The 24951-nt window shown below is 45.4% G+C and overlaps 1 protein-coding gene across 1 annotated transcript in view; it reads right to left on the minus strand.

Moving 5' to 3' along the window:
- Positions 1-10629: 10629 nt before the first annotated feature.
- Positions 10630-24951, minus strand: part of LOC126519722 (BTB/POZ domain-containing protein 9-like) — a 199750-nt gene continuing 185428 nt past the window's right edge. Inside the window, exon 12 of the mRNA XM_055065337.2 lies at positions 10630-17294. Coding sequence (XP_054921312.1) covers positions 17130-17294 — 165 coding nt within the window. The 3' untranslated portion in view covers positions 10630-17129. The remainder of the gene's footprint in view (positions 17295-24951) is intronic.

The raw sequence follows: 24951 nt of genomic DNA on the forward strand, positions 1-24951 counted from the left end.
CGACTTGAACCCGTGACCATCTCACCTACGGCTGGGCCGCTGGTGACATAGGCAAATTCGCAATGCAATTCTCGCATTGCGCTGCAGTGAGCTCTACTTCGCCGTCTATTCCTGGCCACCAAAACAAGGACCGCGCAACCGTTTTCATTGCCGAGGACCCCTGATGCGTTTCATGCAATAATTGTAGCAAGCGCTTATGTGCTGCGACAGGTATGACGACACGGTGTCCCCAATAGACGAGGTCGTGTGCCAGAGATAGCTCCAATTTGCGATCAGTAAAGGGGACCAAGGAAGGGTCAAGTCGTTCTGCGCCTTTCGGCCACCTGTGTAACACGTTTTGCTTTACGCGAGCTAAGGTTGCGTCATTGGCGATCAGCTCCTTCAGCTCACGTGTTGTGACTATCCCTTCATCCAGGCTTTTCAAACAAAATATGTACTCTTCAAAGTCAGGTTCCGTAACGAGATCGGAGCCCTGCAGCGGCAGTCCGCTCAGTGCATCCGCATTCAGTAGCAGCTTTCCCGGAGCATATTCGAGCTTGTAACGGTAGCCTCCCAGGTAGAGGGCCCGGCGTTGGATGCGAGCTGCAGCCATGGCAGGCGTCTGGCAGTTGGGCCTCAGCAGTCCTAGAAGTGGCTGGTGGTCGCTAACCAGGACGAACTCTCGACCTAAAAGATAATCCCGGAACTAAGTCACCCCAAAAACAAGTGCCAGTGCTTCACGTTCTAATTGAGAATAATTTCTTTCGGCTTTTGTCAGGGTTCTTGAACGGAATCCGACTGGTCTGTTGGTGCTTCCAATTGTGTGAAAAAGAACAGCGCCTATACCACGAGCGGATGCGTCACATTCCAACTTCAGTTGCCTCGATGGATCAAAATGCACAAGGACCTCGGCATCCTTAAGATGCTGCTTTGCCTTCCAAAATGCAGATTCCTGTGATAACTTCCACTGCCAGCGCGCGTTTTTTTCTAGCAACTGGTACAATGGGAACAATGTATCTGACATATTCGGCAAAACTTTGAATAGAACGATATCATCCCAAGGAACGAACGCAGCTCACTTAGGTTTTCGGGACTAGGGGCATTCATGATAGCATCTACATTCTTCTCAGTTGGGTGAAGGCCGATACGATCAATACGATGCCCAAGATAAGCGACAGATGGCAGGCTAAATTTACACTTATCGTATCTCAGCTTCACACCGTGTTCTCTGAACCGTTCTAACACAATTTGCAACCGAGCTCCGCAGTCTTCAACCCTTTCCGCGACTAGAACGTCATCCAAGTAAGCCTGAACGCCAGGTAACCCAGACAGTATGGTATCAAGTTTTCTTTGGAAAATCGCGGGAGCCGAGGAAATGCCGAATGGAAGCCTATTGTAACAAAACAGGCCTTTGTGAGTGTTAATAATGCAAAGCTTCCGAGAGTCCTCGTCCAAAAGCACTTGGGTATAAGCATCCCGCAAGTCGAGCGTACTGAACAACTGGCCTCCTCCTAATGACGCAAAGATATCTTGAATTACCGGAAGTGGGTACTGCTCCGTGGCGCAAGCAGGATTTAGAGTAGCTTTAAAATCACCGCAAATTCTGACCGAGCCATCTTTCTTCAGAACGGGTACAATGGGCGTCGCCCAATTCGAATGCTTGACTGGCGATATTACACCCAGCGACACTAGCCGGTCAAGTTCTTGCGATACCTAGTCACACAGAGCATATGCAATAGGTCTCGCCTTACAGAATTTGGGAACAGCGTCGCCCTTCAGCAGGAGGCTGGCTGGTGGTCCCTTGATCAACCTCAAGGTTTCCGAGAAAACGTCCTGGTATGTGTCGCGAATGGCATGGATCCTGTGACAGTCCACTTGATTTGCCGTGGCCTCACCTTCACCCGTCACTTGTAGTACCGGAACGCTGGCTTGTTCCAGGAGCATTAGCAGGTCTCGGCCGCACAAGCTCGCTCCGGGGCAGTCTAGCACTACAAGGGCACAGTTAACAGAAATATCGCGGTATTTCACACAAAGTTGAAGCTCGCCCACCACCGGCAATCTTCCATTCTAGCAGGATAGTTTCACATGTGAAGATTTCAAGCTTGGCAAAGATTTGCGATGTTTATCAAAAGCTGTCACGATATTACGCACGCCGGGGAACCGGTATCTACTTCCATGAATAAATCCATGCCTCCCCAACTAAACGTTCGTCTAATTGGTGGCTCAAGAGCATTCTTTCGTGCCGACGCCAACGACCAGATTTGCGCACTATCGCAGTTTCCTCTTCTGAAACGGCATCTTCCACCACCAAGGCTTTCACGTGATGGAGTCGCCGATTGCTGGGAACACCATTACCATTGCAGCTGCGACACATTTTTGTCAAGTGACCCCTCTGACCACAAGAGTAACACAGGGCTTTAGCCCATCGACAGCTGTTGCTGTCGTGTCTAAAACTGCCACACCTTCCGCACTCCAGTCGCCCTGCGCTTTCCGTACTTGATCTCGATGGTAGTTTGCGATGTGCTTCCACTTTAAGCTAGGCGCTATGTCTACGGACATTGTCCTGGCGTCTTTTTCGGCAGTTTCAGCGGCTATTGCTATCGACTCCGCTTCTTCCAGCGTTAATTCCTTCTATGACAGAAGTTGCTTTTGCACAGCCCTTGAACGCACGCCACAGACAATTCTGTCTCGAAGTAGCCTGCTCAGCCAGTCACCAAAATTGCAATTGTCTGCTATGCGCCGAATTGCAACGAAAAAATCATGAATGGTTTCATTCTCACGCTGACAGTGGTTGAAAAACTGGAAACTTTCAGTGATTTCGTTGCGCTTTGGGTCATAGTGGTCATTTAACACCCTGACTACTTCGTTATAGCTTAGGGCATTGGGCTTTGCAGGTGCTATCCTTCCCATTAGGATTTGGACCGTGGACGTGCTAAGTGCAGCCACTAGAAGTGCCCTCTTCTTAGTAGAAACCAAAATGGCATTAGCTTCAAAATACGCTTCCACATTAATGAGGTAAGGCTTCCTCTTATCTGCGACGTCGTCGAAGTTCGGAAGCATGTCGGAGGCCATCGTAGTCAGCGGTACGGCTGTCTCCGGGTACTTAGCGTTGGGATCTACCTTGACTGCGTGGGTGCCTTCCTGGCTCGTCGCCACTGTAACATAGCAGCGGCAGCGTAGCTGCCGTCATGTAAGAAGGGAGACGTTGATGACCCAGTGGTTAGCTGAGAACAACGCACAAGTGTTTAATGCACGTATATATAAAGTAAAAGGGGAAAGAGAAAAGGAGGAGTGAACATAGAAAAAGAACTTGGCGCCTGCGCATTGACAGCGCGCACATGACGCGGCGGTTAGATACCACATTTTACGACACAATCAAGAGACCTGAAACCAACAAGCTCAAGTTCAGCACTCGTGTGGTTACTGTGGAGGGCCCATAATGAAAAGCACAAAAACGGAAAACTCAAGGGAAAGGATAAAGCACCATTTAACACTTAGTATTGCTGCAGCCCACCCCCTTCTTTTATTTTGTCTGGTCGTGCTACATTTTTTTTTACTATGAACGTCTCATCATCATCATCATCATCATCAGCCTGGTTACGACCACTGCAGGGCAAAGGCCTCTCCCATACTTCTCCAACTGCCCCGGTCATGTACTAATTGTGGCCATGTTGACCCTCCAAACTTCCTAATCTCATCTGCCCACCTAACTTTCTGTCGCCCTCTGCTGCGCTTCCCTTCCCTCGGAATCCAGTCCGTGACCCTTAATGACCATCGGTTATCTTCCCTCCTCATTACATGTCCTGCCCATGCCCATTTCTTTTTCTTGATTTCAACTAAGATGTCATTAACGCGCGTTTGTTCCCGCACCCAATCTGCTCTTTTCTTATCCCTTAATGTTACACCTGTCATTCTTCTTTCCATAGCTCGTTGCGTCGTCCTCAATTTAAGTAGAACCCTTTTCGCAAGCCTCCAGGTTTCTGCCCCGTACGTGAGTACTGGTAAGACACAGCTGTTATAAACTTTTCTCTTGAGGGATAATGGCAACCTGCTGTTCATGATCTCAGAATGCCTGCCAAACGCACCCCAGCCCATTCTTATTCTTCTGATTATTTCACTCTCATGATCCGGATCAGCAGTCACTACCTGTCCTAAGTAGATGTATTCCCTTACCACTTCCAGTGCCTCGCTACCTATCGTAAACTGCTGTTCCCTTCCGAGACTGTCAAACATTACTTTAGTTTTTTGCAGATTAATTTTTAGTCCCACCCTTCTGCTCTGCCTCTCCGGGTCAGTGAGCATGCATTGCAGTTGGTCCCCTGAGTTACTAAGCAAGGCAATATCATCAGCGAAGCGCAAGTTACTAAGGTATTCTCCATTTACTCTTATCCCCAATTCTTCCCAATCCAGGTCTCTGAATACCTCCTGTAAACATGCTGTGAATAGCATTGGAGAGATCGTATCTCCCTGCCTGACGCCTTTCTTTATAGGGATTTTGTTGCTTTCTTTATGGAGGACTACAGTGGCTGTGGAGCCGATATAGATATCTTTCAGTATTTTTACGTATGGCTCGTCTACACCCTGATTCCGCAGTGCCTCCATGACTGCTGAGGTTTCGACTGAATCAAACGCTTTCTCATAATCGATGAAAGCTATATATAATGGTTGGTTATATTCCGCACATTTCTCTATCACCTGATTGATAGTGTGAATATGATCTATTGTTGAGTAGCCTTTACGGAATCCTGCCTGGTCCTTTGGTTGACGGAAGTCTAAGGTGTTCCTGATTCTATTTGCAATTACCTTAGTAAATACTTTGTAGGCAACGGACAGTAAGCTGATCGGTCTATAATTTTTCAAGTCTTTGGCGTCCCCTTTCTTATGGATTAGGATTATGTTAGTGTTCTTCCAAGATTCCGGTACGCTCGAGGTCATGAGGCATTGTGTATACAGGGTGGCCAGTTTTTCTAGAACAATCTGCCCACCGTCCTTCAACAAATCTGCTGTTACCTGATCCTCCCCAGCTGCCTTCCCCCTTTGCATAGCTCCCAAGGCTTTCCTTACTTCTTCCGGCGTTACTTGTGGGATTTCGAATTCCTCTAGACTATTCTCTCTTCCATTATCATCGTGGGTTTCACTCGTACTGTATAAATCTCTATAGAACTCCTCAGCCACTTGAACTATCTCATCCATATTAGTAATGATATTGCCGGCTTTGCCTCTTAACGCATACATCTGATTCTTGCCAATTCCTAGTTTCTTCTTCTCTGCTTTTAGGCTTCCTCCGTTCCTGAGAGCTTGTTCAATTCTATCCATATTATACTTCCTTATGTCAGCTGTCTTACGCTTGTTGATTAACTTCGAAAGTTCTGCCAGTTCTATTCTAGCTGTAGGGTTAGAGGCTTTCATACATTGGCGTTTCTTGATCAGATCTTTCGTCTCCTGCGATAGCTTACTGGTATCCTGTCTAACAGAGTTACCGCCGACTTCTATTGCACACTCCTTAATGATGCCCACAAGATTGTCGTTCATTGCTTCAACACTAAGGCCCTCTTCCTGAGTCAAAGCCGAATACCTGTTCTGTAGCTTGATCCGGAATTCCTCTATTTTCCCTCTTACCGCTAACTCATTGATCGGCTTCTTATGTACCAGTTTCTTCCGTTCCCTCCTCAAGTCTAGGCTAATTCGAGTTCTTACCATCCTGTGGTCACTGCAGCGCACCTTACCGAGCACGTCCACATCTTGTATGATGCCAGGGTTAGCGCGGAGTATGAGGTCTATTTCATTTCTAGTCTCGCCGTTCGGGCTCCTCCACGTCCACTTTCGGCTATCCCGCTTGCGGAAGAAGGTATTCATTATCCACATATTATTCTGTTCCGCAAACTCTACTAATAACTCTCCCCTGCTATTCCTAGTGCCTATGCCGTATTCCCCCACTGCCTTGTCTCCAGCCTGCTTCTTGCCTACCTTGGCATTGAAATCGCCCATCAGTATAGTGTATTTTGTTTTCACTCTACCCATCGCCGATTCCACGTCTTCATAGAAGCTTTCGACTTCCTGGTCATCATGACTGGATGTAGGAGCGTAGACCTGTACAACCTTCATTTTGTACCTCTTATTAAGTTTCAGAACAAGACATGCCACCCTCTCGTTAATGCTATAGAATTCCTGTATGTTACCAGCTATATTCTTATTAATCAGGGACCGACTCCTAGTTCTCGTCTCTCCGCTAAGCGCCGGTAGCACAGGACGTGCCCGCTTCTGAGCACTGTATATGCTTCTTTTGGCCTCCTAGCTTTACTGAGCCCTATTATATCCCATTTACTGCCATCTAATTCTCCCAATAGCACTGCTAGACTCGCCTCACTAGATAACGTTCTAGCGTTAAACGTTGCCAGGTTCATATTCCAATGGCGGCCTGTCCGGAGCCAGGGATTCTTAGCACCCTCTGCAGCGTCGCAGGTCTGACCGCCGCCGTGGTCAGTTGCTTCGCAGCTGCTGGGGACTGAGGGCCGCGGTTTGATTGTTGTGTTCATATAGGAGGTTGTGGCCAAGTACTGCACCAGGGTGGCCAATCCTGCTCTGGTGAGGGAGTGCGTTACCGGTTCTGGTCACCGGGATCAGGCCACACTCCAGGCCTGTTTATGCAATTTTATGAACACGCGGATTTTTTTTTTAATCCGGTGGAAAATTGCGCGGCACCGGGATTCGAACCACGGACCTCTTGCACGCGAGGCGGGTGTTTTACCTCTACGCCACCGCTGCACGTCTCCTGTGCACAGCTTACTGCAGAGAGCAAAGGTGATGTTTCCAATCAGTGTCCGCTTTTTATATACACTATGTGCTGGCTCAAAACACTGCAATGGAAGCTTCTAGTAAAAAAGGTGCCTGGAAGAAAAAAAAAGCTGTGCTGCAACTATCTTGGCAACATCTTGTCCCCTCAATAAAATTGTGCTTCCATATCAACTTCAGCCCTCCAATTTAAAGTAAAGTACCAGTGCACTTATGAACAACGAATCAATTCTGAAAGAACATGTGCAGTCCAGCCAAAAGCATGGGCATGAATCCGCATTGTGCTCCTGCATTAAAGGTGAATAACACGTTCCATAATGAAGAATGTGCTTTAGTAGGCTTCCCTGAAATATGAATTTGTAATGTACAAAGAATAGTCAATGAAGCTTACTACGAGCACAGATGCCCTTGCAAATTATATCGCAATTGAATATACTGAGCACAGTGGAAACCTACGTGCTCTTTCCACTTTTAGTATGCTTTACTGCACGATGCTTATTTCCACCCATGTATTGCGGTGTAGCAAGCTACAAAAGAAACGTTGCATAATTGGGCTTTTTAAGATTACCTTTCTTGCGATACATCAATGTTTTGCAGCGAAGCATAAGCAATGTACAGTGCTCACGGAATGAAATAGGACACGGAGCGTTTAGTAGAACCCTACATATGTGCAAAGTACGCGAGAGCACCATGTCATGTCGCTAGGAATTTGGTCACCAAAGGTGAAGAGGACTCCGATGTAAGTGTACACGCCACAATTACGTCGATCTGACACGAACTGCAGCCGGTTGAAACGAAAGTATGCGCATTACTTAGCCCTAAATTGACGTGTTTCATTCCATGAGCACTGTACTTCGCTGAAGCATACTAAAAGTGGAAAGGGGCCACTGTCACTGGACATAAGATGTCTTCAATTATACACTCGCGCACCTGCCGTTTCTCAGGTCACATAAGTGGGCATACTATGCTGGGTGATAGCGGCCCCCTCCCACTTTTAGTATGCTTCACCGCGTAACTAAAATGTAGCGCGGCGAAGAAGCAGTACATTTGTATTGAGTGAATAAACGGTTTTTACAACAGTACACAAATAAACACGCACCATGCATCAGTCTACTATACGGAAGAGCGTCGTAACAAAAGGTAGCTGATTCACACAGGCCGTGTAGCCCACTTATCAGTCGTAAAGGGTGTCATGTGTAATTCAAAACTTCAGACACACAGAAATGTGCTTATATGCTTAGGTTCGTACCCCTTGCGTAACAAGACTGCCAGAACTTCCACAATAGAAAGCAATTTACAACACACAAACGCAAAGAGCACAGACATATGCCTTGTTTTCAACTCGGTTGTCATGCAAATGATATCTAGCACGGAAGAACGTGAGCATGCTGTGTGTTAGCATCGTAAACTTCATACTAGGCAAGGAGCACACCACTGCTACAGCCACTAATGAGACCAAAACGGGAGCACTTGTCTGTGAATGTGCAAATGGAGCCCCTAAGCCACTCTGCTCCACCGCCACCCCATCTGCACGGCTGCACCACTCGTTTCAAGCACAGCACACCACACACACATTCAGCGCTGAACAGTGGGCGGTCGACACAGTTGCATTTACATGACTTGCAGCGAGCAGCACATCCCTCGATGTCCGTTAAGCAAAGTCGGTCATGATGACACCACATCGCGGTTCGCAGAACTTCGCTGCCAAGGCGCTAGGCCATTTCGACATTTCAATGGTCAAGGAAGCACGGGTCACACAACACAGATTCTGTACTGCCAGAGCCCACTGAGGCAAAAGCCGCACTGCCGCACCACCACTACTTGCAGCTTTCCGCCAAGTAACACAGAACCTACAACCAACACACAAGCAACACTAGCACAATCACATAAGCAGCGTTGAACAATGCGTGTTCCGGCGCGGGCCAGTGAACGATCATGCCGAGAACGAACGTCACGGCGTCGCTCGGTGCCACCATCACGCCTTCTCAAAAATCCCTAAACAATCTTGTCCCTAGGCACCTAGGATCAAGTCACAGGAGGGATTTTTGTACGACATTTAGATGCACGCGGCGAGCAGATTGTGCGCCTAGGCATAACATCTCCTTAGCCCCACCAAGTACCTACAAGGGCACTCGCCGTGGCACTTCGGGGAAAAGTACCTAGAAACGTGGTACACGCGAGCGGTGCATGGTGACGCAACGGTCGAGCACTGGGCTTGGGGCGTAAATAGAAACACGCTGCCGGCGTACCTACTGTTAGCTTCGCCGTAACGCACCACTGTTACGCCGTCAAGCATACGCGATGCATTGCGGTGAAGCATACCAAGAGTGTAAAGGGGCCACTGTCGTTACAAATCTGTACCGCGTAGCCGATCAGTGTTGCTGTACAGCTTTGACAAGGTTCTATATATGGCTACGAAACATTGCATGGCGACGTTCATTTTTCACACTTTAACATACAGGATACGAAATGTGTTTCAATTAATCGAAGCGTTGGGACGTCTTAATGCTTTGCCAGTGTTGCTGTACAGCTGTCAAAATTATCTAGAGCTACTAAATCACTTAGCGACGTTCAGTTTTCTTGCTTTCACATACAAGAACAGTTGAAATCATTAACATGTTTCTGTTCCCATGCGAATCTCCTGATGTGTGCGGTATGATGAACGACACAATGAACAATGCATCGGCACGATGTAATGCTTTGCCATTAAAGTCACCCGAGAAAACACCCGACTTCCAAACGTCATAATTCCAAAATCAGAATTTAACATGCTACCATGCCAAAAAAAAAAATGCAGCAAACTCACCTCGGACATGGCTTCCTCGCCACACATTCTGAGATTCTGTGCTGCTAGCTCAGCTAGAGACGAACGGAGCCCACAACATTCTCCTTTGTAGTACCTAGACGAATACAAATCTAGAGAACCAAAAGCCCCACATTTCCTTCTCACAACCAGTGCTCGTCACGCATGCGCAGAAAGAGCGGTTAAATCCAACTTTGATGTGCTCGTGAGAACAGTAGCCGCCCGATGAAGCAGCTTCCCTGCAGCACTCGCCACCCGTGTCACATGAAAACGCCGGTGTGCATTCAATTTCCTATTCCGGCACCAGCAAACCTCTTCACAGGTCGTCGCACACTGCCTTCACAGCTATCACCGCCAACCCGATTGTGATAAGCATATTCATCCGTCAGTGCCACAACACGCGAGGCATAGTGTGATTGAAAGCGTACTCTTTTAACAAGTGATAACTGAAATGTGCCACCGCTGCCTGCTGCAGGCGGCGCAAAGTGAGTATCATGTTTCGCATCCCTCAGTTCGATTTCATTTCGATTTCCCGTAACCGTTAAAATACTGCACAATAGGAAAACAAGGGGCACCTCAGGCCCCACCAGCTCGACACGCGTCGGTGTCTTGTGCCGCAACGATTCACGCCACGCTTCGCATTACATCAACTACATCGAGTCTGCCAAATTTTTTCAGTGAATTTGGATTGTATGTTTCCCGGTTATTGTGTTTTTCTTGTGTTTTTATCCGAAACGTATCAACGAAGTTCTACTTTCCAGCTCATCCAATTCGCAATCCTTGTGCAAAAATGAAGCATTGCATGGTGAAGTATTACAAAGGCAAAAAGCCACTGCAAGTGCAGAATACCGCTTCTGATGGTTTCGTTTTTTCACAAGAGCCTCACCCTCGTACCATGTTACCATTATTTATACTTGCTAAAGATATTTTGTTAGAATACACATAATCCCAAAATGTTTCCAGGGCAAGAAAATAAATATTCATAGATGTGTTTATTTAGAAGTAACTACTCCTGCGATTGTTCTTAGTACTAGCACCGAAGAAACAAATTCATATTATAAAATGGTGAATTAAACAATTTATTATCAAACATTTTTTTCACACAGACAAGTATCATCAGTAATATTGTATACCCACGTACAACATAGTGATTACGATCCACAAGACCCTTTTCACAATCATCCTAGGACAACTCTTCTCTAGCACATGGCCCAACCGTTGAATGATATATAATTACATGACACTTCAATTAGTCACTTACAATCCTTATGGTCAGATTTACATTGCCTATGCTTGCATAGACGCGTCACTCGTTTGAAGAGGTGTTCCTTCAGTTATTCATGCACAGCATATTCAACACATTTCAAGCATCATGGTTACATCAGTCAGAGCAACAACTGTTGGCTGGGATGTCTTGAACCCTGACATGTGTCTTATTTCACTCCATAGACAGACTTGTTTGCGGTACAGGAGCAATTGTTCTGTGGCTCATTGACTCTGAAAATTCGCCCTTTGTATCCAAAGCACTCTGTAAAAATAATTACATTGCCCAGCCATACATCGAAACTATTTCCTGGTATCTGTGAAAAGGCGACAGAATAGGCTAACAAAATATGTTCCTAAATAAAGTACCTTGGCAGAGAAGTTCACTAGCAAAAGGAATGCCCACTAACGCAATTCAAGGCCACATCTGTCACCAGAAAAATCTGTGGGTGGCATTGCAAGTAAACTAAAAAAGAAGATGCCCTGTAAGCGACCTAAAAAAGAAACAAGGTGTATTTATAAGGTTACAAGTTCCCATGGTGCAGAATGCAGAGTGAATTGTTACTTTCCTAATAAAAAAGTCAATGTATATTTAACATAGTTTCAATTTAAGAACATGCCTACGAAAGAAAAAATGCAAGAAAAAGAGAGAAAGAACGAGTTGGCTCAAGAAGTGGCTTTTACTAAGATAACAGCAACTTTACTTCATAACCAGTACGTCAGGAATCGACATGACTGCTGCAAAAGCCACAGCATTTGCCAAGGGCACCCACAAAAACTATTCAAAGCATTTAAGAGATCGGAAGTGAGCCGAGGTAGCCTCTCGAGCACTCCAGCTCTCTGTCTAAACTCAGTGACATTACTTCCGAGTCATGCAGAGCTTAAAGGAGTAACAACACAAAATTTTCTACCTTTTTTGTGTGAAATCGAAACCCGTTACCACGAAACCCTAAAAAAAATTTTGCCAAGCCTCACTGCACCCAATATAACTTACTACACAGTTCTTTTCCATACCTGCCAACCTGCGAACTTGAAAATTTGTAAAACGCTGCAGACACAATAACAAAGTGAAAAAGATTATTCACATTTACACACACAATAGATTTGGTAAGTGTGAAAGTGGGAACAAGATATTTTAATCTGACACCGAGTTCTTGAAATGCCGCCCGAGTGTCATTGAAATTATCGAGGCCTGTTTGCCTGCACGACCGGGCACCTGCGGCTAAAACGGACGATCCACGTCTGCCACCTTGGCCGTGAGTGGCACTGGCTAAAATTTCCAGGGCCAGTCTTGCACACAAAGGCCAACGAAAGTGGACGGGAGAGTGGTCGCCATGGTGGCTCAAGCGGCAATGCCGAGCATGTGGGTGTGGCTCTCCGGTACGGCAAGTTATCTTTTCGTTCAGTTTTATTTCCCTTTACCTTATTATATTTCTAGATTTAAATTAAAACATAACAATCAATTTACATTATGCTTTCTTTGGTTTCATTCTCTTTTTTATAACTTTGTGAATAATGAAAAATCGAGCCCCTCGGATCTCCATTCTTCTCGTTCGTGACACAGCAAAATTTGCTGACGTTTTGTAGCAATATGAAAGCACTGCTCATGAAAAAATTAACAAAACTGTTGCGCCTGTCTTTCAGATGAATTCGCCTGTGGCAGCCACAGTCCTACGAATGATAAGATGTCAAAATTAGTACCGCCAAAGTAAAAATATGCTAACATTTGGTGCACAGTAAAAACTATTTTTTTTCTACACAAGGCATACGCTGTTTATTAAGATTGCCTGACCTTTTTCTGTAAGGACGCTATAAAAAGGTACGCAGCTCTATTTGCAGCAAAACTTATTTGTGTCATGATATTTACTCATGAAAGACTGTAATGGCGGCAAAATATTCGATCTGTCATTTCGTTGGTGGTGACACTGCTAATAGGTCCGCATAATTGAGTGTGTCCAGGAAGTTGTGCCTGAAAAATCACTTATGATTATATTTGCATCGTGTTAATCAGTTTTGCCCTAAATAGGATGCGAATAAAAAAATTGTAAAATTACTGGTGTCAATACGACAATCGATACCTACCTCTAGAAATCGGGCATTTTACAATAAAATCGAAAAAGTTGGCAGGTATGCAGACACAATGACCGCATTAATAGACTAGCCCAATGTTTCACAAGGAGTCCACTTTCTGGGTATCCAAACTGAAACTGGTTTGTAGAAGCAAGCATTGTAGTAAATTATTTACAATGCTCCAGCGCTTGTCAATATTTTTCTCGGGTTTAATGGGTTTGGACCTTCAATTAACAAAAAAGAAGCAATGACAAGACAAAAATTACATGCTGGCACTCCTTTGAGGTTCTAAACTGTCATCATGGTAGACCCCAACAAAAGACATTACGCTAAATTTATGCTACAGTGACACAAAGAGGTTTACAAAGTGCTTATGCACTAAACCCCACAACGAGCTGCTGCAGTTTAGCTGGTGTAGTGTATCAAACAGTCACGTGACGATGATGTGACTTTTTACAGCTTGACTGCCATAGTGCCCTGGGTGTCGCACCTGCTCACATGGCCTAGCTTTTTTCATGCTTGGAGCTTATGGCCCTAACTCCATGCTCTGTTACACAGCGGAAATGAATTGAGAAACTCCAAACTCCACTGGACAGAGTGGTATGCCTCGACATTACGTACCTTTCATACTGCAAGTGTTCATTTTAGCCGTACTAAAGTTCATGCGCAAAAACAGCAGACTGCAGCAAGTGCACAAACACAGGACAGCAAGTACAGTTTGTGGTGGTGCTTGGTGTCTTGCGTTAGTGCATATTGTAGTGGGAAAACGGCATAAGAAACGAGCAGTCAGACACATGCAACACAAGCTATTAACTGGCGGCTTATTCAGTGAATGAAAATATATACAATTATATGCCTTAGCAATTAGAACATGCCAGTGGTGCATTAACATGAGCATCTTTTTTCTGTCTTGGTATACTTTTCTCATCTTCTCTGACACATTGATGTACAATGTCACCCACCATGCTCTTTTTCACCATTGTCATTTTTACCTTTATTTTTGTTCCCCTTTGATTTATTACTTGTTTACATGTGTTGTTTTTATTCTTACTTTTTTGCATTTGATTACAAGTACCTTCAGTTTGCTCACGATATATGCAGTGTGCATTAGTTGCCAGCAGGCCGTAGCTCTTGCCTTATATCTGGTGCCTGATAAACTCACAGCCTTAATGCGTTTTTGTTCTTTTTGTGATACCGGCTATCTTCCATCTTCCTTGCTTCCAGTCATTTTATTGTACATATTCGTTTCTCAAACACACTACTAGTTGATAACCAACACTTCTGTGTCTGAATGCTTGTTTCTAATGCTGTTTTCTACTACGTGATGCAATACTAACTAGCCCAGTGTCACCTTTTCTGTATTTGCTCCAATCTGGTTCTTTCGTTGTTTTTTGCATGGAAACTTTAATTTGCTGCACCAAATAGCCAAATGGCAAACTTTCCCTATTGTCATTTGCGTTGAACACTTCAGGCACCACCAGAGTACAACTACTGCCTAGCCAATGTGACCCTGGTGGTTCTCATTTCGTGCACAACATGTCTTTGTTCTTCCAAGGCTGTGTCTGACCCAGCCTTTTCTCAGTTGAGTGCATGCACTGATGACACACTGAGACTGTCATGAATCTCAACCGAGTGGTATCATGTTTACTCGTGGAAAGGCGCATACACACTAGCGAAAAAACGCGCACGCTGCGCTGCCGCCAGCAAAACGCAGCTGCAGCAGAGCAGCCACATTAACTGGCAGTCACGTGATAGTATGAAAATCTCGCCTCATCTCTTTAACTCTGCATGTATGTACGAAATGTCGTGTGCTTTTTCCTTCGTTGCCAAATCAGCGTCGAATCCAGATCTGACAGATCAGTGCTGTGTTTACATTCTTCGTCCTTTACGTGAGTTATGTTGAAGATAACGATGTTGTTGCCACTAATCATAATCATGCTGGTGCACTCCCTGTTGTTCATGCGTTGCAACATTCAAAAGACAGGGAGAATGAGGTTCTGGGCATCGCCTCCTTGTACTCAGGGTCTGTCTTGTACAGAATTAGATATGGCGCACTGTATCCAAAAACTTTTCCTTCGGGATGTCTTGGTTTCGGTTTAGACCCATCATTGTAAAAAACAATTTCAAGCCATGACAATCAAAACAAGTGTGAGTGAGAGCTGACGTGAGCAGACAGTACGAAACAAGCGGTCCGGCTGGCACCAGATATGAGTACGAGTTGAGCGGTTGGGCAAGTCTGCATGACACCAGTTTTGCCGGCGCCGTCATTGAAGGGGCCACTTTCATTGGTCTCCGGCATTCGAAGCTCACTTGCCACCACTGAATGCCGTGAAAAATCTGTCCAGGACCGATCCCTCCTGCGGCAGGAAAAAGCTGCCGCGAGGCAGCTTTCGTGATGTGTGTCTTGCCTGTGGCCGCGTATGTTTTTTCGCTAGTGTGTATGCACCATAAGACACGTCCTCCTGCGAGACCTGCTTCCCCCCCCCCCCATGACATATTTTCAAGCTTCAAATTTTGAAGCAAAAAAAGGAAAGTTCCAGAAAAGATTAGACTCTGAACGCTTGGCATTCGGTATCAGTTGATACAACTGCTAAAGGTTTTGATGTTGCAGAGGAATATCTAACGCTAAGTATGAACTGCATTGAGGGCAAGTATCTTTGGGAGGGACATGATGACCGTGATACCAATAATGTCAAGGTGACATGAGAGTGATGGAGTAGCTAAGCTTTGGTGATGATAGGAGCAGCATTGAGAGCAACAAAGAATGAAGGGGAAGTTGGTCAGCAGTGCTGAAACGTGAATAAGTGTCAGTGCAAATGCCAAGCCAATGTTTGCATTATTCTGTACCTCATTTGCACTGTTGATCATGGTTTTAGTGAGCTGTCAAATGACCGTATCGCCCAAAAGCCCCACCCTGCTGAGATTTTTGAAAAATAATACAAGTGTGAGCCTTGCGAGGGCAAATACAGCACATGCGAACAAATAGACGCATTGGAAGAGATTGATGTGACAATCACTTGTCGTCGCTATCTTCACTAGAGTGTCATTCCTTTTTTTTTTTCGCCCACTGTGACATGAATGTGATATCACTGATGCTACTGTGATATTACCAATAATACACAATAATATCACTGTCATGTAAGAGCCTAAGCAAAGGTGCTTAAAGGCTGTGTCCACAGCGTCACTATGATGCCCATTTAATGAGCTTCCTGGTCACCACGTGACATACTAGATTTGTGACCAATACTCATGGTCAAGTTCCCGCAACTACTACCCGAGTGAGTGTTAGTCACTAGCACTAGCTTTGACACACACTGTGTGAGAAACGTAGTTCACTCACTCCAAAGTGATCACACTTACACAATGCTGCACTGTGTTCATATTCATTCTTGTGCCATTCGAGTACAAACTATTCCAGTGAAACTTTGGCAGAACAAAACAATTGAAGCGATTTCACTGGAAATGCGAAAGGTGTGACAGGTTATTGAAAGAGAAATGTCAGCCTGCAAAGATGAATTTTTTTTCATTAATAAATCAAGTCCTAATAATAAAGAAATGTGCGACAGATAAATGGAAAGCAGGGCACATGTCAAGGTGGCAACAGAGCCCCATAGCTGTCACAAGACCCCTTGAGAAGCGAGCCACGGGGCCACCGAGAACGATGGTTAGAGGGGAACAAGATGCGCCTAAAGACGTCATTGACACAGTCTGTTAATATTCAGGAAACGGTGGCGAGGGCAGACAGCACATGTGTGCACGGAGAAAAGGTGGGCAGGATAATCACTGTTCACAAGATAATCACTGTTCACATCTGTCCCAAAAACAACGGAGGAGCGATTAACCTGTGCATGTGAGTGTGAGCCACAAAACAATGCAATAAATATTCTCAATATAAGTGGGGCTACAATAGCATGAGGATGACTCGCAGCACAGCAATCACAAAAAATAGAAACCATCCGTATCAATTATACACATATTTGTTTATTTAAACCCAAAGAGAATTTTCTAGGGTTCTACTGTAGTGAAAAACTGCGCTTGATATGGCATTATTCGATATACACTGCTTGGAATGCGCATGCCAACTGCATGGCCATTTCGCAGGCTTCTACAGCTACTGTCAAAGGAAACAGTGCCTGTCCTGACCACATTTTCTCAGTACGTACGCACATTTTACGCTAAGCAATGTTTCACCAAAACAGTCACTGTGTCTGTCCCTCCCTATTCATGGATGCTGAAGTAGTTTCTGCTGTGAGACGTCGCTGTCATGACTCGATGATGATGAACTGCGCCGCTCACTTGTGCCACTACAGTGCTTCGGAGCTGCTGCTGCGGCACCAGGTGTCTCCATGCACTGGGCTGGGCACTCAAAGTGGACGCAGTGGAAAACCTGCGTTGTGAGTAATGAGTATGCTTCTTTTAATTGTTCATGCAAATACCAGACGCAGGCAGCGAACAGATGCCATCATCATGTTACACTGATGATGACTAGCTTCGATGCACCCTGTGTGAGAAATGCGGTCGACTCACTCAGAAGTGAGCACATTCACACAATGCTGCACTGTGTACACCTTCATTCTTGTGCCATTTGACAGCAAACTCCTGCATTATATCATAGGTTATGTTTCCAGGGACAAAGGAGTCCCCTAGCAATCCCTGCCAGCCTGTGACCTTAAATTTGTAAAATTCCAGTCATGCCATCAGGGAGGAAGGGGAGAAGGAGGAGGAAGGGGGGGTAATAGCACACTTCTTATAAAGGCTTGCCAATAGCCCCGTCAGGCACCAATGAGTTCTGTCATTTGAAAATTTTATTTACTATTCTTTTTACATGCTTTCATAAAAATCATGAAAGCATGAAAAGCTGCAAGACGGATTAGGAATTTTTAATTCTTTAGTGAGTTTTGTCAAGTTTAGCAAATGTGAACTACATGTGAGAACTCTCCCCAAGAAAGCCAAATACGAGAACATCAGCTATCTCCTGTCTACCATACTTGCAAAGAAAACACCCATTCAGCCACACAAAATATATGCTGGATGTAAAACACCATGAAAAATAATGAAAAGAGTGAACCCACTACATGACAACATAGTTACATAAGAGCAAACACCCAGACGTCAACCTTCCACCTTGTTTCACTAAAAAACCTTGCACACGTTATTCAAACTTCCTGCACGGATCCAATCAGAAGTGTTTCAAGATGTTTGAAACACATATTACATATCATCATTTACATCAGTGCCATTGATTATGGGACACGCAGTGCCTGAAGGGGATAGCACACAACTTTTCAGCAATAAATGTGCACTTTACTAACAATCAGTGACACTTAGACGCAGCACACAAGCAGCAACAAACTTGGCAGAGGAAATACTGACAAGGAACACATTGTTTTCCAAGTGAAGTGTTTTTTGCCTCTTCCCCAAGGTTTGGCCAATTACCATTTTCTCGCCATATATTTAAGACAAAGATTGTATATGCTTCGAACACAAGTACCAGCAAATGGGATTATATGAACCCTGTACTGTACATGTTGATCACGTAGTGTGAGAAAGCACACCTATGTTCTATGAAATAAAAAAAGAAGTTTCTACATAACGCATTGAGCACATATCAGGTCATAGGCATCTCTAAAGAATACCAATGCCTTAATCTTTTCAGTGTCACTGACGTACCGGTACGTCTTTGGGTTTCTGTACCATCGTGTCAATGACATCAGATAGAAATGTGAGGACCATACCAAGAGAGCATTTGCGATTATCTGTGTCACTTTGCGCGCAAGCATAAGTGTCCAGCTCATGAAATTGGTGGTGTTTGTCAGAAGCCGCAAAGCAAGCGAAGGAAGGTGCCTGGAACACCGTGCTGGCTCCAGTTTCTCTGCAAATTTCACCTACGTATTTAGTTAATGCTATGGGCAATGACAACGCAGAAATTTCAGGATAAAAATCGTTGGGCATCCTTCATACTCTTTAAACACTCTGAACACAAAGTCTGACATGCATATGCCCAAAATTGTGCGGCTGAAGTGTTTGCTATTAATGGATAATGAAAAAATTTACGAAGAACCAAGTCCGCTTACTATTCAAGAATACATTGAGCATGAAATGGGAAGTGGTTATTTGAAGCACCATATTGCACTCTCTTATGGGGGGGGGGGGGGGGGGGGGGTGCTCCCCCTTATCATCGTGTTTTACTTGTATGCGGAAGCCAACCGGTACTTCGAGTGCCACTTCCTCAAGCAACGCATTCGGAACCCCGTGCAGCGCCTGCTATCGCTTCTGAATGCAGACGCTGAGACCAGAGGCACGGTTTTCTCAACGACAGTGTTTCAAAGCACTAGCTGTCACGAGGAAAGGATGCGAGAACCCTCCCCTTACCAGGGTGCCACCATGCGGTACTGAGAGATACTACCTTGCCAGTGGCACCACCATACTGTCCCAAGGCACGGTTGCGTGGGCTTTATCTTGAAAGCGATCTGCTTTGGGGACACAGTCTAGGTGGACCGACGGCTTGCAGCTTTGCATGCGCCATGTTCTCACTGCTCAGTTTGCATTGAAGCGATAGACAGCATGAAAGTCACTTTGCTTGCCGTTGCTGCTGCGATTCCTCACGCCAGCGTTTTGACAGCGAGCATCCATGGTTATCGAGTGTGAAGTGTTCATGTTTGCCTGTGCACGTTCACACCATGCTAGGTAATTTATATAGTAAGCTAATGTTTACAATGGGGCCTCTTACTCCGGTGGCTGCTGCGTATGGCATGGCCGCGTGAGCCGTCTTGAATACGACCTACGATGCAGACAGCGCAGGTGTCAAGGAGCACCGAGGGCTGACAGCATCGTGTGTGCTATAGTACCCATACGCTTGCGCGGCACTCGCATATACAAAGTGAAACATCACAAACTTTTTCCGCTTCCTGCATAACCAAAAATAGTTGAGTAGAACTTGTTGCTGGGCGAGTTGGTTAAGATCTCATGAATACATTGTTGCGCCAAAAAAAAGATAAAGACTTAAGAGCGAGAGTAAGAAACGACAGGTTGAGCGCTGAACTTATTTATTCTTACAGCAGAGCAGGGAGAATCAACAAATGCACATGTGTACATTAGTGTTAAAAAAAAAATTAAATTATGGGGTTTTACGTGCCAAAACCACTTTCTGATTATGAGGCACGCTGTAGTGGGGGACTCCGGAAATTTCGGCCACCCGGGGTTCTTTATCGTGCACCTAAATCTAAGCACACGGGTGTTTTCGCATTTCGCCCCCATCGAAATGCGGCTGCCGTGGCCGGGATTCGATCCCGCGACCTTGTGCTTAGCAGCCCAACACCATAGCCACTAAGCCACCACGGCGGGTTACATTAGTGTTGTCTAGAGCGGTTACAGTGATGTCTTTACCAGCTGCATCTCATTGTCAAACAGAAGAACACACGTATCACTAATGTAATACAACTCGTGCCTCTCTTTTATGTGATACTCCTCCAAAAGTTATCTTGCTGACGTATTGGCACTTCTGCCAAGTATCTTAATCTCACGCAGTAGTGGATTGCATCTGCCTTTCAAGCAACCTATGCAATGTGCATGTAAATGCGCATTATCTTTGTTAATTATAGACAATTCATGCTCCTGGGCCCGGTCATTGACATACTCCCCATTTGTCCCCCGTAGGACTTCCCACATTTCAGCGGTATCTCGTATATAACACCCGTTGCACATTTCACGTACCGTCTAGTGTGCTTTTTCTGGCATCCTGACTTTTTGTCAATGCGGCTTATGCGCGGACACAGTCCAGCCAACTTGCGTGACGCCGAGAAAACAACTGGCACACCAAACCTAGTAGCGACTTTCTTCAAGCTACAGGAAAGTTTGTAGATGTATGGCACCACTGCGGGTTTGCATCCTTCTTGGTCAGGTCTAGGCATACGCCTTTTCCCCTTCACCTTCTGGAGCAATGTTTTTGACACCACCCCTATGACTGAGCTCGGGTAGTCCGCTGAATCCCCTAGAACGGGTATATGCTGCTCCAGAAAGGGCATGTGCCACTGCAACACAAGTGGTATTTACACACACATGTCATGCCAATGCAACACAAAGGACACAGAACTTGTGTTCTTTGCACTGTTAAGCACAACCATGACATGAAACTACATCACGACATGTTGTGTAGGATGAAAGCACACACGATCGTATGCACTGCCATTAGTGGTATAGCATTTATTTAGTCACTTGAATAAAGGTTTGCTCCACGTAGATTCCAACGCATGCATTGTTTATACATAATCTTCAGATCACCATGACATTTTTTAGCGACTTAGCTGTTGCGATTTTCCCTGTTTCAGAAACTTGTATGCATAAAATTTCTTCAAGCAAGTACTCATTTTGCATTATTTTGATGACTGAACACTTCTAGCACAATGTTTGGAGTTAAACAAGTAAATCATTCTCCCGAACCGAGTTTCTTTTTCTTAACCATTTCAGGGTTGATTTTTTCATCATATGCGACCGTCCAGGGTCGATTTATTTTATTGCAGATTTAAATTCTTCAGAGGGACCTCTTTTCGAAAAATATTACCGTAATTTTTCTAGGGTCACCGTAAAGCGAGAAAAATATTTTGCATTGGTATATATGTACTGTTTATTCATGAATAACAACAATAAAAAAAGGAATAGACGTATAAGAATTAAAAATTTGAAACATTTTTATACACATAATGCTTAAAAAATGCGCACACGAAAATCTCAAGTCTCAAATGTTCCTGCTCTTACACTAATATTTATATCTATAGCGTAATCAAACTGCATAGGTGAGCGCACTCAAGAAAACTGTGTGGTTGTGTGCCCGTCAAAAAAGCAAAACGTGTGACAAACTTCCGCTAATCTTCATCTTATCGCCAATCAGAGGCGATAATCAGATAATCAGAGACTCCAAAAAAGGAAACGCATGCATGACGGCATCCTTGGCGTATGCACACCCGTGTGAGCAATAAACGAGCGAGTAACAGGCGGTCACCCTTTGAGCAATTAGTAACGAGATAGTCGTCAGTTTTGCAACTGCAAGAGGCAGAAACTGCCCGCGGAACAAAACCCAAACTAACCGCTGCCCGCCCGCGTGCCAATGCACGAGCGGTTGTATATAGGCGTGCTAGAGCAAACAAACCATGCAATGAAAACTGAGAGAAGGAGCCGCGAGAAAAAATTCCCTGTATTCCCACATAGTGGCAGCACATGCTAGGAAAGAAAAAGTTAGGAAATTGGAACGTTTTTTAACCTTACAGACAGCGCCATAAATATTCGGTGTTGAACATTTTGGACTTGTTCGCGGCGCAGTATATTTACGTCACTGACCCTGAAAGGGTTAAAGCTTGATGTAACGTTTGTAAAACTGTAAACCAAGCCCAAATCTGTACACTTCAGTGAACATATGGAAGAGTTGGCAGGTGGGCGATCCCCAATCCTGTCACATTTCAGGCAACTGTGTCATCTCCTGCAAATTACCTTAAGCCAGTTATGGTTAAAACGTAGTTGCTACAGTTCGTAGGCTGAGCCCCCATTGAACCCAATGTACTGACTGACCGCTTACGGCCTAGTGCTTCATAAAATGTGTACCGATTAGCGTGTAAGGTTTTCACCAAGTTGCAGTACGCCGTAACAGCCTGTTGCAACCCCCCTCCCGCCCTTTTTTTTTACTTAAAAAAAAACAAAACATAGAAACCGCAATTCAATCGATACTTGGAGGTAGTGATGGACGCCGTGTATTGACGATGCCATGTTGGTGATGGTGATTGGGCTTCTTCCTTTAGATTGGGTCACCAAGTGTGGAGAGCGCAGCGTAGCCGAAGGCCCCATTACTTTTACTGCTTCTCTATAGGATTTCATGCGTGTCATCGCATTGCATGTGTGTCATTGACGTGGTGTCATTCATGGTGGTTAAGGGGCGACTGGATATTTCATCGCACATTTGACTTCATCCTAGGAGTGTTGCGTACACAGTGGTGTCGCTTGTGCTGGTTCAGCATAGACTGAATATTTTACCGGGTTTCGTCGGGAGAAACGGAGCCATACCAAAACCGAATGAACAAGATTATCACGAACTCAGCATGAAGGAGAAGTTGGACATCCTGTGTAACATTGAAACCGGAGCAACAAAGACCGCCATCACACGTGCGTGGGGACTGCCTGTCACAACAGTTTGCGGCACATGGAAAGTACGGGAAAAGCTAAGGAGTGGTGCTGCATCGAACATCAAAAGGTGCCGCTTGAGGGGATCAGCCTTTCCCAACGTTGAAGAGGCCTTGATGTGGCTGAAAAAAGCCAGGGTGCCGAACTTACAGGTCAGTGGCCCCCTACCCAGCGAAAAGGCAGAAATATTTACTAGTCAAATGAACCACAAGAATTTTTCTTGCAGCAACGGTTGGCTAGCAAGGTTTAAAGCGCGCCACAAAGTAAGTGCGAGGGTGGTGCACGGAGTGGCAGCACATGCAGACCACGAAGGTGCCGTAGAATGGCAGAACAGGCCGCTGCCAGAAATGCTAGCCAACTAAGCCATCGAAGACATTTTAAACTTCAACGAATCAGCACTCTTTTACAGACTTCTGCCCAACAGAATGTTGGCGTTCAAGGGTGAAAACTGCGTGGGTGGCAAGCATGTCAAAGAAAGGCTGTCGGTTGGTTTCATGGCCAATGCAACAGGAAGCCAAACGCTTCCACTGCTTGTTGTCGGCTGGTATGACCGAAGTGTTTTAAAGGTGCCGAACTGCCCTTGGGCGTCGTATACAGAAGCAACACAAAAGCTTGGATGAAAAATGCGTGGGTGGCAAGCATGTCAAAGAAAGGCTGTCGGTTGGTTTCGTGGCCAATGCAACAGGAAGCCAAACGCTTCCACTGCTTGTTATCGGCTGGTATGACCGAAGTGTTTTAAAGGTGCCGAACTGCCCTTGGGCGTCGTATACAGAAGCAACACAAAAGCTTGGATGAAAAATGCGTGGGTGGCAAGCATGTCAAAGAAAGGCTGTCGGTTGGTTTCATGGCCAATGCAACAGGAAGCCAAACGCTTCCACTGCTTGTTGTCGGCTGGTATGACCGAAGTGTTTTAAAGGTGCCGAACTGCCCTTGGGCGTCGTATACAGAAGCAACACAAAAGCTTGGATGAAAAATGCGTGGGTGGCAAGCATGTCAAAGAAAGGCTGTCGGTTGGTTTCGTGGCCAATGCAACAGGAAGCCAAACGCTTCCACTGCTTGTTGTCGGCTGGTATGACCGAAGTGTTTTAAAGGTGCCGAACTGCCCTTGGGCGTCGTATACAGAAGCAACACAAAAGCTTGGATGAAAAATGCGTGGGTGGCAAGCATGTCAAAGAAAGGCTGTCGGTTGGTTTCGTGGCCAATGCAACAGGAAGCCAAACGCTTCCACTGCTTGTTATCGGCTGGTATGACCGAAGTGTTTTAAAGGTGCCGAACTGCCCTTGGGCGTCGTATACAGAAGCAACACAAAAGCTTGGATAAAAATGCGTGGGTGGCAAGCATGTCAAAGAAAGGCTGTCGGTTGGTTTCGTGGCCAATGCAACAGGAAGCCAAACGCTTCCACTGCTTGTTGTCGGCTGGTATGACCGAAGTGTTTTAAAGGTGCCGAACTGCCCTTGGGCGTCGTATACAGAAGCAACACAAAAGCTTGGATGAAAAATGCGTGGGTGGCAAGCATGTCAAAGAAAGGCTGTCGGTTGGTTTCGTGGCCAATGCAACAGGAAGCCAAACGCTTCCACTGCTTGTTATCGGCTGGTATGACCGAAGTGTTTTAAAGGTGCCGAACTGTCCTTGGGCGTCGTATACAGAAGCAACACAAAAGCTTGGATGAAAAATGCGTGGGTGGCAAGCATGTCAAAGAAAGGCTGTCGGTTGGTTTCGTGGCCAATGCAACAGGAAGCCAAACGCTTCCACTGCTTGTTATCGGCTGGTATGACCGAAGTGTTTTAAAGGTGCCGAACTGTCCTTGGGCGTCATATACAGAAGCAACACAAAAGCTTGGATGAAAAATGTGTGGGTGGCAAGCATGTCAAAGAAAG

The sequence above is a fragment of the Dermacentor andersoni genome, chromosome 10 (assembly GCF_023375885.2).
Source record: "Dermacentor andersoni chromosome 10, qqDerAnde1_hic_scaffold, whole genome shotgun sequence".
Lineage (NCBI taxonomy): Eukaryota > Metazoa > Arthropoda > Arachnida > Ixodida > Ixodidae > Dermacentor > Dermacentor andersoni.